The sequence below is a fragment of the Manihot esculenta genome, chromosome 16 (assembly GCF_001659605.2).
Source record: "Manihot esculenta cultivar AM560-2 chromosome 16, M.esculenta_v8, whole genome shotgun sequence".
Lineage (NCBI taxonomy): Eukaryota > Viridiplantae > Streptophyta > Magnoliopsida > Malpighiales > Euphorbiaceae > Manihot > Manihot esculenta.
Genome location: NC_035176.2, coordinates 31830756 through 31848401, shown reverse-complemented (window position 1 = coordinate 31848401; position 17646 = coordinate 31830756). Strand labels below are relative to the sequence as shown.

The following is a 17646-nucleotide window of genomic DNA, read 5'->3' as shown; positions in this document are numbered from 1 at the left end:
CGTTTGATATTGTAAGAGTTGTTTTTTTTTGTCATTTGAAAGTTAAACATGCTATTCAAACTTGATAATCGATCTTTGTTGAATATGTTTTGATTTAACTTTATTTAAATAAAAAATGCTCTTTTCTTTTTCTCTTTTTTTTTTCCAAAAAAAGTTGTATATTTTGAAGTTGGGACTGTTTCAAGATTTCTATTATTTTACGAATGTGAAGGATATAAAAAGAAAAAAAAAATGGAAATTATTTGGAGCGAGGTTTGTTTTCTATCAATTTTCTGTAACTACAACAAAGCCATCAACGATCTTATTAATAATTCTATAATTCTCTCTCAACTTTGTTGCATAAAGTCCTTGAAATTTTATTTTTTAAAAAATATATTTCTATTATATTATTAAGAAAAGGAAAACTACATATTTTTTCAGATAAAAAAGCGAAAGGAAAATTACATTTTTAAAAAAGAAAGGGAGAAAAAAAAATCCTTAGGCGCTAAAAAAACGAGCTCAATGGCCAAACGGATTATGACATGATTCCAGCATAAAACTTTAGATAATTTAATTATAATTATTAATATTTTCATTTTATATTTTAAAAAATCAATTATAACATTTTAGAAGTTTAATTTTCTTAAACATTTTAATCATTCTATTTAATTTTTAGAATATTTTTTAATAAATCACATGGAGGATAAAATCTTAAACTGAATTTCATTATAAAAATAGTTTAATAAAATAAAATAAAGAAAAGTAAAAGCGTGTAATTAAACTGAATTTCATTATAAAAATATTTTGAACCTCCCCTTCTCTCTTCACACACTACACTCGTAAGGACTAATCTTGGTATTAGAAACTTGAGTCATTATAAAAACATACGTGTCTTTATCATACATAATTTAATTAGTTATACACAAATTTTGATTCAATTATGTCATTTAATGATTGTTGCATTCACTTCTACACGAGGGAACTAATGACCTGCTATCGTGAATGTTATACTGTTAAATTTACCCAACTTATTAGATTTTCTTTATCAATTCTTACTATTAGATTTTATTTTCGAGATTTCAATTCCGATTCGAATCTTAATGTGAAAATCTCCTAACAAGTTACTGCCAGCCTTTGATAAAAAATGAAAGAAAGAAAGAAAAAAAATTGCTGCCAGCTCCAGGTGGCCAGACTCGGTCACAGTGCTATAGAGTAAATTAGCAGTCCACTCCACCTACAGATTTCTTGACAATGATCATCTGAAAATGCCTGTTCCCCCGTTTTCATATAATCCCTTGCTACAGAAGGACAGACTTCCAGTGATGGAGTTTTCCTGTTGCTCAAGTTCAACGGACAAAAGTTATTGTTGCACACCCTTGTCGGCAACTTTTTGTGACAAAAATTTACATATGTTTAAAATCACACATCTTTAAATATAACAAAAAATCTCAAGACTTTGTGAAAAGCCAGAAAATGGAAGATACTGCAATGACTGTAATTAAAATGGAACAGCTAAGCTGTTTAAAAAAAGATCACAAAATAACATGAACTGCGAGAATTGAAGAGAGAAAGACAATAGAAACAAAAGAACCAGCAAACTGACAATTCTTTCCCTCAGGCTTCAGTTTCTGTTTTTGTATCTTCTGCACTCTCCCCAAGAGTAAATCGAACAAACCTCCGCACTTTCATGTTCTCCCCAAGAGCAGCAACAGTCTGCTTCACCAAATCTTTCACCAAAACACTATCATTCTTTATAAAAGGTTGCTCTAGAAGAGCAAGCTCTCCTAATCTCTTTGAGATTCTGCCCTCAACAATCTTCTCTCTTATGTTCTCTGGCTTCGACAAAAGATCTTCTCTTTGCATCTCGAGCTCCTTTTCCTTTTTCACGACGCTCTCTGGGACATCCTCAATGGACACGAACTGCACCTGTGGGCATGCCACAACTTGCATGGCTAGATCATCAACCATTTCCTTGAATTTTTCACTTCTACCCACAAAGTCAGTTTCACAGTTTACTTCAATCAGCACTCCTATGCGGGAATCATGAATGTAGGAGCCAATTCTGCCTTCAGCTGCAAGTCGACTAGATTTCTTGTCAGCAGTTGAAAGACCTTTCTTTCTGAGATACTCCTGTGCCTTCTCAAGATCTCCTCCAGTTTCGGACAGCGCTTTCTTGCAGTCCATCATACCAGCTCCTGTTTCTTCCCTCAGTTGTTTAACAAGTGCAGCAGAAACTGTTACTGCTGGTGGCCTGCAAAAGTGTATACGGCATATTATTAGGAGCAATTTCAAACCTGTGGCATGTCCTGAAAACATAGTACATGTGGGAGAAAGAAAAAGACGCAGATACACGTGCCCTGCAAATTTTCATGCCCCAAGTAGTTGGAACTTTTAATCTTTTTTTTTTTCTTTTTTTTTTCTTCTCACGTTGTTAGATTGTATAAGAGAGGATCTATTCTTTATTGAGTTGGTGCACTCAATGTTGATTAGTTAAATAAGTAATGCTATCTGCATTATCTTCCTCCACTTTCTTTTTCTTCTCTTGCCCTTTCCCATCTTTTCCTCTCATTTTTTCCTTTCCCCATTATGCTAATGTTCTCTTTAGTTGCACCACTCCCATATGAACTTAGTCTGAGCAAAGATGTCCCATGCTTCTCCCCCTATGACTTCTATACATGAAGACTAAGTTCATATATGTGCTTGTTACAATGATATACATATAATTCACTTTGAGTGGGCACTTACTTCTGAATAGTTTCCTTGGTTTCTGCTGTAGCAGGCTGCTCTATCGCTGGTGATGCAACTGGTTTTGCTGCAGTTTGTGCTGCCACCTCAGCAGCAAAATCCTGACTTTTCTTCTCCAAGCCTTCACCAAGGTTGTAGCGAATAAACCTCTTGACCTTTATATTTTCTCCAATAGTTGCAATTGTCTGTTTCACCCAGTCCTTCACCACAATCTTATCATTCCTAATGTACGGCTGTTCCAGCAACGCCAGCTCCTCAAGTCTCTTCCTGATTCGTCCTTCTACAATCTTTGATCTAATCTGCTCAGGTCTTAATAAGAGATCTTCCTTCTGCATCTCAATTTCTTTTTCCTTGTTCACAATCTCTTCAGGAACATCTTCAGTACCAAGGTACTGTACTTGTGGGCATGCAGCCACCTGCATGGCTATGTCATTTACCAGCTCCTTGAAAATGTCACCCCTGGAGACAAAATCTGTTTCACAGTTCACCTCTACAAGGACTCCTATCCTGCTATCATGAATGTAAGAACCAATTCTTCCTTCAGCTGTGGTTCTGCTGGCTTTCTTTTCTGCACTTGCTAATCCTTTCTTCCTGAGGAACTCCTGAGCTTTGACGATGTCCCCTCCAGTCTCTGAGAGGGCTTTCTTACAATCCATCATTCCTGCTCCTGTTTCTTCGCGAAGCTGCTTCACCAGTGCCGGTGACATGGTTGCTGCAATCCATGCAAAAGTGAAAGTGAGTAAACAACTAGATCCAGAGGTAATCCAATTGGACATTATATACACAGCTGAAGATGTGAAAGTTCAGAATGGGACCTTCATCCTCAATCTATTAATAAAGCCCCATCACTATGTCTTATTGGTCATGTCACAAGGCAGATACTAGGAAATGTTTCTAACAATTACAAAACCTTTCTTGGCATTAGCCCCAACAACTGCATGATACAAGAAAGTATTGGCAAATTACAACATGACTTGCAGCCAGTGCCTCTGATTTGGTATTAGATAACAAACTCCTGCTTGCTTGCTGAAGACAGGATTTGAGCCTCATTTATCTCTACTAGGGATCAGAATTCTCAATGCTTTTCACTTGATCAGTTACAGCACCAAAATCTCAGAAAGATGACAGAACAAAAATGGAAATACACAGAATTAACCTTTTTTTAAGGAAAAAAAAAAACACTAGCATGTTAAGTTAAACATATGCCAAAAATTTCAAGTTAAGATAGGCTAGTATATGCAAGACCACAAACAAGGCAAAGATTAACAAGCATGGAGAAGGTATAAACCTTTAGCAACACTCTCCTCATTGGAAGGACTGCTGCTTTGCCCATTTGAATCTCCAAAAGTGCCAGTTATTTCGGGGACAGTTTCCACTACATTTTCAATTGGTGCAACAGAAGGAATTTCAGCCTCAGCAACAGACGTTTGAATCTCCACTTCAATCTTGGTGTTTTCAACTTGGCCCTCCACTAGTTCCTCAATAGCCTGACTTTCTGAAGACAAGTAATAAACAATAAGATGAAATAACAGTATGAAGGAGCAACTTAAACTCAGCACAGAGACATAGACACCTACAAATTCAGCTAGAAGGATCCTACAATAGTTAAATAGGACTTTTTTATCCTAAATATTGAGACAGAAGAAAATGAGCAGATGTGGCATCTGTAATTTCATTTGGATGAAAAAGTGAAATATCATTTTAATTTTACAGGCAAACATGTATTCCCTCCATCACTGATATCATATAGGAATAGGACAAGCCAGCCCCATGAGGCCACGATAGGATATCATGGAAGGCTCTAGTTCAATCATTCTTATCAAACAACTGTAGCTTTAATGTTTCTTCATCAGCTAGGACAAGGGAAAAAAGTTGTTAGCTTGACAGAACATTGAATAACAGATATTCTTTAAGATAAAATCTCAGTTCTTACTAGTTGTCTTATATGTTTGTTTATAAAAATCAAAGATAATTGTTCAAATTGTCTTAGTTGTTTAGCGGTCCATAGAACAAAGAAGGGTTGCTTGCCCACCTGAGCCAGTAATACTGCCATTTTCATTAGGGTTTCTTGCTCTGCCTTCATTTCCAACTGGTTCAGTAGAAGAAATTTCATTCTGCATTGTAGGAGTTTGTATTTTCACCCCATCTTTTGCTATGGCATCACCAGGCTGATCAACTTTTTCTCCAGATAAGTCTGATGTTCCATCTTTGACCCCATCAGTTGAAGGAGCCTCCTCAGCTTCTTTCTCTACAATCTGAAGTGCCCCATCGATACTCTGTGATGAGATAGATTCTATGCCTTTCAGCTCTGGATCATCTCCAGCATTACTGGATACCACAGCATCTTCATTTGGAGTAGCTTCAGCTTCCTCTACAGTTTCAATAACTCTTTCAACACTTTGTGATATGGTTGAAGCTATGCTTTCCGGTTGTTCATCATTACTAGCACTGCTGGACCCAATGACAACTTCTTTTGGAGAAGCTTCAGCCTCCTCTACAGTTTCAAACACTCCAACACTTTGTGATGACCTTGACTCGACGCTTCCTGGCTCCTCATCATTGCCAGCTCTACTGGATCCAGCAGTGACTTCTCTTGTAGTAATGTCATCATCATCTACTGTTTCAACCACCATAGAAGAGAGATCAACTGATCTCTCATCACTGCTTGAATGCTGACCCTGAACTTCTGGTATACCTTCAGTCTGGTTTACTTGTCCTATTTCCACTGACAACTTTGGTTTCACAGGTTTTTTCACCGCTTGTTCGACTTTTTCCCTCTCATCCAAAAATGCAGCAATATCCTTGTTCTTACGGAAGGCCAGAACAAATGGGTTTGTTGCATCATGGACAACCCCTTGGCTAAATTCCAGATTAAACTCATTCTCCTCTTCTTTCTTCATTGTCAAGGTAACCTGTCCCCTCGCGACACGCAATACCCTAACACTAACTTCCTGGCCAACCTGCAGTGATGAGCCCCCCATTATGTTTAGAAATCCATCTTCAGATTCTTCTGATTGTGGCAAGAATCCTTCCTCTCCCTCAGGGAGAGAGATGAAAGCACCAGACCTGGTCAAATTCTTCACTGTGCCATTCAGTTCCTGCCCTTTAACAAACTTCGATGTCTTCACAACTTCTTTTTTCTGGCCAGGCTTTGGTGTGTTCCTTCTAGCAGGCCTTGGCTTATCACTGCTGGAAGTACCAGGAGAATCTCTTCTTTGTTGAGACTTGCTGGTACTGTCACTTTCACGCATAGTAAGAGAAATCCGCCCTGTCTCAGTGTTAACTTCAACTAATCTCACTTTCACCTCCTGGCCAAGAGATACAATACTTCCAACATCCTTAACAAAATTATCACTTAGCCTGGAAACATGTACCAGACCATCTGTGAAGGCCCCAAAATCTACAAAAGCACCAAATGGTTGGATTGACCTTACTTTCCCAGTAAATGTTGCGCCAGGAATAAGGTCCACATTCTTCACTGGTGGCATTTCACTTTTCCTACTGGGTCTTGACCGTCTTGATTGAGATGGAGGAGTACTGGCATCTGACTTGATGGAGGATTTTTCACTTAAATCAACTGCATCTACTGGAATTTCTGAGGCTCCATCAGAGTCTTCATCTGCAACAAGTGAATCTGGCTCCTCTACCACAATATCAGTATCAGTTCCTGTAGCTGATACAGTATGCAATATAGATCTATGAAGCAATGTACAATCCGTTCTGTATTGTGGGAACAATCCAGCAGATGTCAGAAGAGGTAATACTAGTCTTTGTGAGGATAGCTTATGCTTTGAAGATTTCCTTGACAAACTACATTTTGTGAGGCAAATATTTTTCTTTATTGTAAAGGCAGTTCCAGGAATGAAAGAAACAGTGCTCATCGAACTTGGAACAATGGTTGTCATGTTTACTTGAATTATAAACTGAGTCTGCTTTAATATAAGCTCTCCATTTACCTGTGCAGAACAGATAATGCACTAGACTAAATCAGTTTTCCCTCAAATTAATGATATATGCATAATTGGAAAAAAAAAAGTAATTTAGCTGAGAAAGGAAAATTTTGCAATAATACCACATATATTGTTCCAGAACCTCATCATCAGATGGAGGCACAAGCTGCATCTATATATCTGGCTTTTGTTATCCCAATTAATGAATTTAGTTCCGAAACGGAGCGTGGGTCCACCCCTCACATGACAAACTTAGCAAGTAGTGTAGAGGCAGAAATCATGTATCCCTACCTGCCCACCACTGAATGTAATTTCTCTCTTTGTTCACTCAATCTGAAAAGATTACTTGCTAGTTTTCTCTATTGCTACATTTGCAACACTGCATTAAAAGCCCTCATTTGAAACAAAATCCTTCAAATGGTTAAATAAGATCACAACAACACATGTCTCCATCGATCCCCAATGTTGAATTTTAAATGATTTGCTATCAAAAGCATAGTTACCAGATTCTCTTAATCCTCCTGCGAACTGCATTATGGGTAGTTCGTACCGAAATGTGACACTTTTGCATTGCAAATCATTGGGAGACACAATTTTAGTCTCCAAAATAGAGATTCCACCAAGAAATAAAAAGATGGAAGAGCTATAATAAAGGAAAAGTAAAAAGAAGAAATACATTTTAAAATATTTTAAGTGAGATACAGATAGTAGATCTAATTGTTAGTGGAATAAGTGACAATGTTAACTTGGGAATATAAATTACTGTTTTATTAATTAAACTTTAAAATACCTCCAAAAATTATAAATATTATCAACCTTTCGAATTAGTGTACCTATTAAGCCTACCCCCTACATATCCTATATTTCGTTCATTGCCGTGCCGCGTACCACGACTCCAGAGTACCACAATTTAGGTAACTATGATCAAGAGTTGTCACCTATGCATGCTATATCTGTCAAGTTAATCAGATGTTGACAAATCTTAGCATCCTCTCTTACAAGATAATAAGGCATTGATACGCATTGGCAGTCAAATATCATTCCAGATTTTGCAGTTACCCAAGCTTCAAGAGAGTAATTGCACAAAGAAATCAGAGAGCCTGCTTCTAAGCTGGTAATGAATTTCCAGAATATAGAGAGATGTAAGTTTATTTTTATTGTTGCTGTTGTTTATTAACTTCTATAACTAATAAATGGGATTGATAAAACTGAAAATTTCTCCATTTAATTTCAAAAAAAATAGTGATGAAAACATTATAGCCTTAAAGTTTCCAGGACTCGGTTGTCTCTCTGTTCCTCTCCACTTAATACTTTTCACCAAATTGAAGCTACACCAAGTGTGTGAACATTCACAAAACTGTAACTTCAAATTATTTTTAGTTATTATTTCGTAAAATTAGGAGTCGAACTACAATAGTGGCAATTAAAATTCCCATTTTGGCCCAAACTGATTGGAATTTCAAATGATTCGATGTCAGCAGAATTAAACACCTCAATTAGGGCACCTCGACGATTATATTCAACTAGAATTATGCAAATGTAAATGAACTGCATACAAACTCAGATATACAGGAAAGTTATCTAGCATAACCTCCCTAATTTAATGAAAACACTAATTGGAAAATATTCCTAAAACTACAGACTAGTACCCAACTCTGTGTCTACAGAGTCCATTTGCAGAACACTTAATCCAAGCTATCTCTATTAAAGTAATGCATTATAAGGTAATGTCCATCAAGCAAAATAAGAAAAGCATGCACAGTTAGCAAGACAGTAAAAAAACGACGTCAATTAACTAATCCAATTGTGCAAACACGCAGAGAAGCATCAAAAGCAGATGTACATTAGCTCATAATAGTGAGGGAGTACCTCAAACTCCTTTAAGAATATTAATGGGGAAAAATCACCGGTGAAGCCAGCAAAAGCGATAGCTTATGGAGGATAGAGCCTATTCATGGGCAGTAAAAGGGAAATCAAAGGTGGGGCCTCAAATCCTTATCTTATGGCTCCGGTTTTTAGTTACATCTAATGGCAAGCCTATGGGTAGAGAATCTCTAGAGCTGAAACTGGGCTGGCTTCCAAGTTTTGACCTTGAAAAGCCATAGAATATACCGAGAACAGAGACCGAGCGTCTGAGCACGATTCTACCTATTATGGGCCTGCTAGCTTATTTGGGCTTTCTTTAGGGTCCGGTTTGGTTTTCTGGGTTTGTGTTGTGGGCCTTCTGAAGGAAGAGGATAACCTTAAAATCAAAATATATTGAATTATCTTTTTTTAAAGGTTAAATTGAAACGTTCCGGCCGAGTACAATCAAATAAAACTGATTTGAATAATTTTTAAATTCATTTATCACTTTATCTAAAATAATTAATTTAAATTATTTAATAATTTCATACTAACTATTATATACCATTTAGATTTTCTATACTCTATCAATGTGGGACGAAAGTCGCAGCGGAATTAACTGGACGTCACTCTTTATAACGAGTAATTGAATCAAATATAATTGTTAAATCAAAACTAGATTCTTAGATATTGTGGTTCGCTAGTATTTCGAGCGGTTCTATCTCATCTTACACAAATGGTTTTTTTCTTACAATTCTATTAGTTTTGCATAATTTATCTATTAAGGTGGCTCTCATATCAATTAAAACAGTTAAGTCCAAATTGACTCGAATAATTTTTAAATTTATTTTTTATTTTATTCAAAATCATTAATTTAAATTATTTAATAAATTCATGCTAACTATTATATATAATTTAAATTTTCTATAATCTAGCAAATGGTGAGAAGAGGCAGCGGCAGAAGCGGCTGTATGTCATTTAAATATACAATAATAATTTATTAATTTTTAACCCTGATCCTAGCTTAGCTAGAATATGCATGGAGCTAAATATTACATGTGATAATTAGGAAAGTTTAAACAAGGAGATTATAAGATCTCAAGAAAGATTAAAAGCAAACACGATGTAATAATGTTGTTTAGCCATTTCTTCATTTATCTTTAAAGCTAGACAAAACTGTCAATTCCATATTAACACATCACAGCTTGTCATTTTTCTCATACAATAATCAAAACCATTTCTGTTCTTCATCTTTTATAGAAATAATAATAATAATAATTAATGGTAGGTAAAAAAGAATCTGCATATATAATTATAAATATTCAAAAGCTGACAGGAAAAAACCAAACACGTTTATAATAATACAGTAAAGGACCATGGATAAAAGAATTAATGAGCACATGCATGCATGGAAGCTTAATTAGCTCAGCTAGCTAGTTGAGGTTTTGTACTTTACAACCAAAGTATATATTAAATATTTTTATGAGTGAACTGAATTCCATTTGCAGATTCATGGGCCAAAATATTTTTATTAATAAAGTAATATGTGAGCATGAGATTGGAGCATTAGAAAGAAATTTAGCTCACTCATGACTTCATCATCATCAATATATACACACACTTGGATTAATCAAATTTCAAGTTTGTCAAAACAATGAACTTTATAGCCAGATTCTCTCAATTGATTCCCATTTGTAAATACTGTTTCTTTTGGTTTTTATTTTATAATCCTGAGAGTGCCAGGTACACAAGTTTAGCTTTATAAGTGTGGTTTAATTAATTAAGGCATAACATAATCTCTATGTTGTTATGTGATCAGAATTCCAATTAAGGGAAAATGGGTCAACTAAAACACATAATCTACAATATTAAATAAAAATTGGCTTCAAAATTAATTAACCCTTTTTCACAATTGATTATGATTGAATTTGAATTTGAAAGTTTACGATTTTAAAGATAATTACATTATCAATAATACTGAAGATTTGATATAATCTAGCAATAAAGTCAAGATAATTTTATTTCGATAAAAATTTTGATTTTAATCAGTAGACTAAATCTTTAAAGCAGATGAGGAATCTCAAGTTTAAGTATGAAGAAATGTAGGAGACAGATCATCAAATTTTCTATGCTTAATTACCCAAAAGCAATGCTCTTAAGACATTATCATTGATGAACTAAATAATAATAATAGTATTATAAAAGCAAGATCATAATGTTCACACTGTGAGGATTCTTAAAATGGAGGTTAAGGGATATTAATTATAATTTAAAATCAAAAACATCAGAAGGCCATATCCAAGATAGATCATAAGAGCACTAGGGATGTTGGTTTTGAAATGAGTCTTTCTGAAGGGCACAGGAGACAAACTCAGTACCCTAATGCATTAATATTACCCCATTTGTCCTAGTCATTGTGGGACCTTTCTGATCATAATTAAGCTTTATTTTATTTTATTTTTTATATATTTTTTTGGCTGTAGAGCTGGTAGTGCCATATATCTAAAAGGAGCCAAGTGTTGAATCCTGCAGCATCTCCACATGTGGGACAGTATCAGGATTCATCAGGAGCTGCTGTGGTTTCCAAGGACCCATTTCCAGTTCAGAAACCCTAATTATACATTTCATGGAGACTTCTTGCAATTATATTATAGTAGAAGAAAATCTTCCACTTAAGCTAAATATGGATTTATGGGTATTATTTTATGATACTTGGCTTTGCAAGGCTTGCAGAAGATCTAGGTATCTATAAGAGATTCATCAACCCAATCATGCACATTTATTTAAATCATTAATGGACTCTCTCTTTCTGCTCAACACATGGTGTATCAAACCAAGCTGTTTCCATGGAGTTTTTTTTTTTTTTTTTTTTTTTTTTTTTTTTTTCTGATAAAATATAGCTTTTTGCACATGCAAATACTGTGGATAATTTTTGTGGGGATTAAATTCATTTATAACAGATTTTTTTTTAAAAAAAAAAAGGAAAAGAAGCCTTGTTGGCAATTGAATAGTTGTTATTTCATGTGAAAACTGAAAAGAAAGATTGTGGTGTAGCAGAAGCTTTATTTATTTATTCATTTTAGTACTTCAAGCAGTGTAAATTCATTAGCAGCAATAATAATAATAATATATTTTAAATTCTAAGAAGTAAAAGTCTAGAAAAAAACAAAAATTACATAACAAGATATTAGATTCTACATAAAAAAATTCCCAGAATTTAATTAATGCTTAATTATATTTTTAATTTATTTTATTTTAAACTTTTTAAATTATTTCAGAAGTTTTAATACAAACTCAATTTAAGTAAAAAATACAATAATAAAAATTAAATTTCTTGATTTTTAAGTTAAAATAATATTTTTTTTAAAAAACTTTTTGGACGAAATCAATAAATTTAGCTTACTTTTTTAATTACCATTTAACTCGAGTATAGTAAAAGTTGTATGAATCCTAATTTAAGTGCATGATTTGAAGATTGTGAAAGGGATTGGTATCAATCAAATTCATATATATTGAGTACCTCACCAGCTAACTTGACCGTATTAAATTTGCTATATGCAAATAGTTATCCTTTCATGTCAAAATCAAGTTGTCTTAATCTCTCTCTTTTTAAAATAAAAATAAAAATAAAAATAAAAATAATTATAATTTTCTATTGTTAAATTAAATATTTATACAATAAAACTGAAAATTCGCATTATTTATTAATTAAAAAACTTTTTAACATAAATCACAAAATTCAATTGATTTAATCTTATTGACATATAAAATTAAATTGAAAAATATCAATACAAGAAATTATTTTTTTCCCTATAATTTTGAACTCATGAAATTCATATTTTTATTCTTACATATTCAGTCTGATAATAAATATATCTGAGCAAATCTGATACGTCTCAGATTCTACTTCTACAATCTACGATTCTCATTCCAAAAAAAAATTTAAATTTTTTAATATGCACTTTGTCAAATGGTTGGTTGATATTTAATTACTTCTTTTAAAATCAAAATAAGTATTATAAGCATATGGCGATTGATTAGAATTACAAACTCCAGAAAAAAAAAAAGTCATAAAAACGTGTTTTTGAAGAATCGTATGGGATACTTATTATCACAAAACCCTTAAATAATACGTCACAATTTTATATTAAAATTCAAGAAAACTAACCAATAAAAAAAAATAACGTAAAGAAAACTAACCAGTGTGCTTTAGTTAATTAATATTTAAATTATCTTATTGAAAATTAAAATTCATAGTAATAATATAAAAAATATGATAATGAGGGGTTTAGCAAACACAGAGACAGCGTTTTCATGGGGATTATATTGTTTTGGCAGATCATGTGGATTTCTTCTACATGTGCCCACAATCTACTATAGATGCATATCATATTCTCTACATCTCTTCCCACTAGACTTTGTCTCTCTTTTTTTTTTTTTTTATTTTTCCCTTATATAATCATAATAGTATACATATATAGACAGATTATCATAATATATATAGACAGATGGCTGTGACACATGGCAGTACTACCATTAGCCAATATCTTCTCTTTTTCTTGGGGGTTGTCAGCCGATTTCTTGTAATGACAAAAAAATTTATAAAAATAAGATGAGAAAGAAGTCTGATTTTGAATATTATCAAAACAGAACATTAATTGGTTGGAACCATCTGATTCACGACATCAATAAAATAAAAAAAATATATATATGTATATATATAATTAGTAGGCAGCGTATTTTTTTAATAAGTCTAAGTAGGCTTTCCTTTTAATTTGTTCACAGTTGCGTCAAGCATCGGTAGTCGAACAGCGTTATTGCCTTGGCTGCATGTAGACCACTGCACCAACTAATAATATTTAATTTGTTGAATTTAAACGACACCGGAGATTATATGAGAATGAGATTGATAATATCTCATTTAAATAAATGTAACGATAAAACATTATATTAAATATTTATATATATTAAATATCAATCTAGTACGAGAATTATGTAAAAATTTTGATACATTTATTTAATCTAATTATACTGTTATTAAACTTGTTTTTATATGAGATAAAATTTATATTAAATTAATTTATTAATTAATTTTATATAAATAAAAATAAAATATTTAATTAACGATTATTAATTTCATTTTCACATTAGTTGAAGCTCATATTAAATACAGAAGGTATGCTTCGGTAAGCGATATTTTGAAAGGTGAGCTATGGAACACGCGATTTTGTATGGGGCCATGGGTGGAATTGGGTTCCACATTTTGACTAATGTAAAAATATATTATTTATTATTATGTTAAAAAATTCAAGCCTCAAGTATATTTTAATAAGGAAAACTATTATATTATTTTATTTTAATCATATAAATATATATAAATTTTGATACATTCATTCATAAAACTTTGAACTTATATTAACTATTAAATTATTAAATTAATTAATTAATGTGAACTTCTCTCTCCAATCTCTTACTACCATGCGCTAATTTAATTTAAAAAAAAAAAGAGAAACTTAATTAAGTGTGCAGTTTCAGCTGAAATAAAAAGTGGGACCTACAAATTTTTTAAGGTAATGGAGGTAAATCAAAGAGTTTAGTGGAGCTAAAAAAACCTAGGTACCTATGAATTAGGCTTAATTAACATGCTATGAGGTTAATTAAAGCTTGAAGAACTTTTTGATTGTGGTTAATCTAATTTCCATCTTTTTCTATTTAGCTTTAGTCTCTATAATTATAAGTATAATTCTTTTATTTGTAGAGTTAAAGTTATTTAGTGTTTATAATTTTAAATAATAAGATAAAATAGGGAATAATTTGAAAAATTAAAAATTAATTAATGTGTTTTAGGATTTTCTCAAACTCAAAAGCATAAGCAGCTAAGGCCATAAGGTGGAAATTAAAATAAAATATTTGTTTAGATGAGGATATTGGTAATGAAATGATAATAAAATAATTAAGTTGGTGTTAATTAAGTGACACATGGCAGGATTTTGGAAGGGAGGGAGCAGTGGGGTCTTTGGTAATTGCATTTGTTCACATGCTTGTATAAGAAATTGGAGGATTCTCACTTTCCACCACACAACAACTCATAAAATATGACCCACAAATCATGCGTGAAACAGCTCAATTAGATTTGGTTCCTTCTATAATATCTACTTAATTATCACCATCTTTTTTTTTTTTTTTTAATTTGGGTCAAATTTAAAACGTATTTTGCATTTAATCCTTCCCATATAATTATTTTAATTACCTTATATTATTTAATTAATTTATTTTTTTCATTAATTAAAACCTAATCAGACACTAACCATTTTGGATCACAAAGCTGTCAATGAGATTTATACAATCCACAATTATGGGCCTTGTTTCTTTTAATTCTATATGTTAAATACACAAATTAATAAAATTACCTTAATCAAATTCAATTTTTATTATTTTTTCATCACTTAAGAAAAATCATGCAATATATTATTATATCAATGGTGGGTTTTTTTTTTTAGGATGTACGAATGGAATACATGCATAATATTATAAAAATAATTAAATAAATAAGAGCATGAACGCGTAAGATCTGTTGCAGTATAAGAATTTTATATGACATTAAATGGGAGACAATCGTTATCAAGTCATAGTCTACAAAGTCCATAGCTAAAAGCAAATATAATATAATATTAATGAATTAATTAAATAGTCATTCATGAAATAATAAAAATAATGAATTTAATATAGGAGTTATAAAAATGAGGCAGAGGAGAAGGTGGAGAGAGAAAAAAAAAAAAAAAAAAAAGGAAAAAAGCATAAAATCTAAGTATATATTTCTATTAAATCTAAAGAAAATCTGATCCAGCGATGCAATAATTACTGGGGAGGAGAGCAAACAGCTTAAAAAGGGTGTTGGAGATCTCTGAGAGGATCAACAGTTGCTGTGTTTTTCTGAAAGTTTTGCAGTAAGAGAAAGCTTGGGATTCGCAAAGAAAGCAAAGCAAAGCTCTGCAGATCAAATCTCTCGCAATTCTCTAACACACACATATCACAAGGAAGGAGATCGAAGAGAAGAGTATGGGGAGCAGTTATTTTGGAGAGCCAAACTTGGGAAATGAAAGAGGTGGGTCTTCAAGAAAAGGAAAGAAGAGTAACTCGGACAAGCCTAAGCAACCACAGAGAGGCCTTGGCGTTGCACAATTGGAGAAGATCAGATTACATGGCCAAATGGGTTCTGGCTTCCATCCCTCTCTTCATGGCTCCTACGCTTCTAATTTCAACCAGGTAGCCCTCTCTCTCTCTCTCTCTCTCTGAGGGATGTGTGCATGTTGAAAATTAGGTTATGGGGCTAATGGGTTGATAAAACTGCAGGAGGATATCAGAATGCAATCAGCTTATTCGTCCGTACCATCATCTTCTTTCTCTTATTCTTCATCTTCTGCAGCTTCCTATGGTTACCCTAACATCATGGTATGTGGTCTTGTTCCTTTGTCTCTTTATCTGTTTACCCAAATTTCATTCCAGTATCTGTTTTAGATGGAAAGCCATTGAAACCGCTTATAAGAATATGCAACAAATCTCTGCAACTTCTGATCTACAATTGGAGCTAGCACTGATACTACAAATTATAGAAAAAAATTTTGGTGGATTGTATAAACTTTAATTTAGCATATACTCTTCTTCATTACCATGTAAATCCTCTTCAAAATTAATGCATATTCCAATCAATCTTCTTCCTTTAAATTCAAATCAAACAGCTAATCTGAGAAGATCTTCAGAAGTTTTTTTTTGAATTTCTCTGAAAATCTCTCTCTCTCTCTCTCTCTCTCTTACTCATTGGCACTAACCCTAGGTCAATCAATAAAACAAAAGCTTTGGGCCCTCACCTTATGAATCGAGCTTTGAGATGCTTGTTTATGAAAAATCAAAATATGAACTAATCAATACCTTCTCCCTCATCATTGCCATTGTATACTATGCGAGCTTTTCCGAGAAGGACGAGTTCAAATTGTCCATTTTGTTTCCTGTTATGCTGCGTTTGGCCCTTAAATAATCAGTTTTTTTTTATGGCATTGCAGATGGGGCTAGGTGACCATTATGAAAGATCAAACATAAGATATGGTGATTCCCAACCTTCCACTGGAGCCAGGTATAGAGATATAATCGCCACTTTAAATTCTTGATTTTAAGTAAGATTTAAGTCTGGTTTTTCAATTTTTCTCCTTGAAATTTCTCTCTAGGGCATATTAATCCTTCTAATCAAAATGTTCAAATTCTTTAAACCAGCTGGCATCCTGGAAACAATTTCTATGAGGCTCCACATTTTGCACAGGGAGGCTCAACTAGACACCTTTTGAATCTACAAGTTGAGGTAATCTTCTCGTTCTCCATAGATATCAAGAATTCGATTTGACCATATTAATTTTCATCTACTAATCTGTGGATGATTATCATGTAAATAGGATCCAAACAAGAGCAAGAAACATCGGAGTGATTCAATGGGTTCGAGCAGTCAGAATTCTGAATCAAGTGACAATCAAGAACCAGATTTGGAACTCAGATTGTCCATTTAATAATGGGTCGCTAATTTCTTCCCATTAAACGCGCAAGGGTTACAATGGGAAGTTGGTGATGAAAGGCTATGGCAATGAGCAAAGGTGATGAACTTAGTTGAAGTTTCATTTGTAAAAGATCTTATGTAATGAAAGATAGGTTGACTTTCTGCATAAGTGGACAGTGAAATCGATTCATGAACCATGAAAGAAATGAGAAACTGATGGTTCTTCTTACAATTTCTTGCCTCTTCATTCTCATTTCTTTTGTTCAATAGTTTTGGTGGAATTAAATGATGATTAGGATAGCATAATCAATAGGATACCCAAAAAAAATTTTAATGTATATATTCAAATTAATTTATTTTAAATTATTTTAAATCTCAAAAATATTTACAAAATATTAAATGAGTACTAAGGCACTTTTATGTACATTTAATTAATAATCTATATAAATAAACATTTTTTAATGATATGTATTTTGCAAAATAATATTGATTATTACATTTGTTTAAATATAATATTTTAAGATTTATAAATATTGTTATAAATATTTCATACATTTAAACAGCAATTTATATAAAAAATTAGAA

General features: G+C 32.7%; 2 protein-coding genes across 4 annotated transcripts; one reads left to right on the top strand and one right to left on the bottom strand.

The window, feature by feature from the left end:
• Positions 1 to 1453: 1453 nt before the first annotated feature.
• On the bottom strand, positions 1454 to 8736 carry LOC110602949 (polyprotein of EF-Ts, chloroplastic). 3 transcript variants are annotated; one of them, XM_021740562.2, is made up of 6 exons: positions 8544 to 8693; positions 6797 to 6965; positions 4757 to 6680; positions 4013 to 4219; positions 2725 to 3436; positions 1454 to 2230 (listed from the first exon to the last, which is right to left on the bottom strand). In XM_021740562.2, the coding sequence occupies exons 3-6, from the start codon at positions 6627 to 6629 to the stop codon at positions 1594 to 1596; spliced, it is 3429 nt and encodes a 1142-aa protein (XP_021596254.1). In that variant the 5' UTR covers positions 6630 to 6680; positions 6797 to 6965; positions 8544 to 8693; the 3' UTR covers positions 1454 to 1593. The 3 variants fall into 3 exon arrangements, with proteins under 3 accessions (XP_021596254.1, XP_021596253.1, XP_021596255.1); XM_021740561.2 differs by lacking the exon at positions 6797 to 6965 and having other exon boundaries at positions 8544 to 8736; XM_021740563.2 differs by lacking the exon at positions 6797 to 6965 and having other exon boundaries at positions 4757 to 6701; positions 8544 to 8694.
• A 6580-nt stretch (positions 8737 to 15316) lies between these two features.
• On the top strand, positions 15317 to 17314 carry LOC110604161 (protein SPEAR3). Its single transcript, XM_021742279.2, has 5 exons — positions 15317 to 15785; positions 15873 to 15971; positions 16580 to 16650; positions 16788 to 16872; positions 16964 to 17314. The coding sequence occupies exons 1-5, from the start codon at positions 15579 to 15581 to the stop codon at positions 17072 to 17074; spliced, it is 573 nt and encodes a 190-aa protein (XP_021597971.1). The 5' UTR covers positions 15317 to 15578; the 3' UTR covers positions 17075 to 17314.
• The last annotated feature ends 332 nt before the right edge of the window (positions 17315 to 17646 follow it).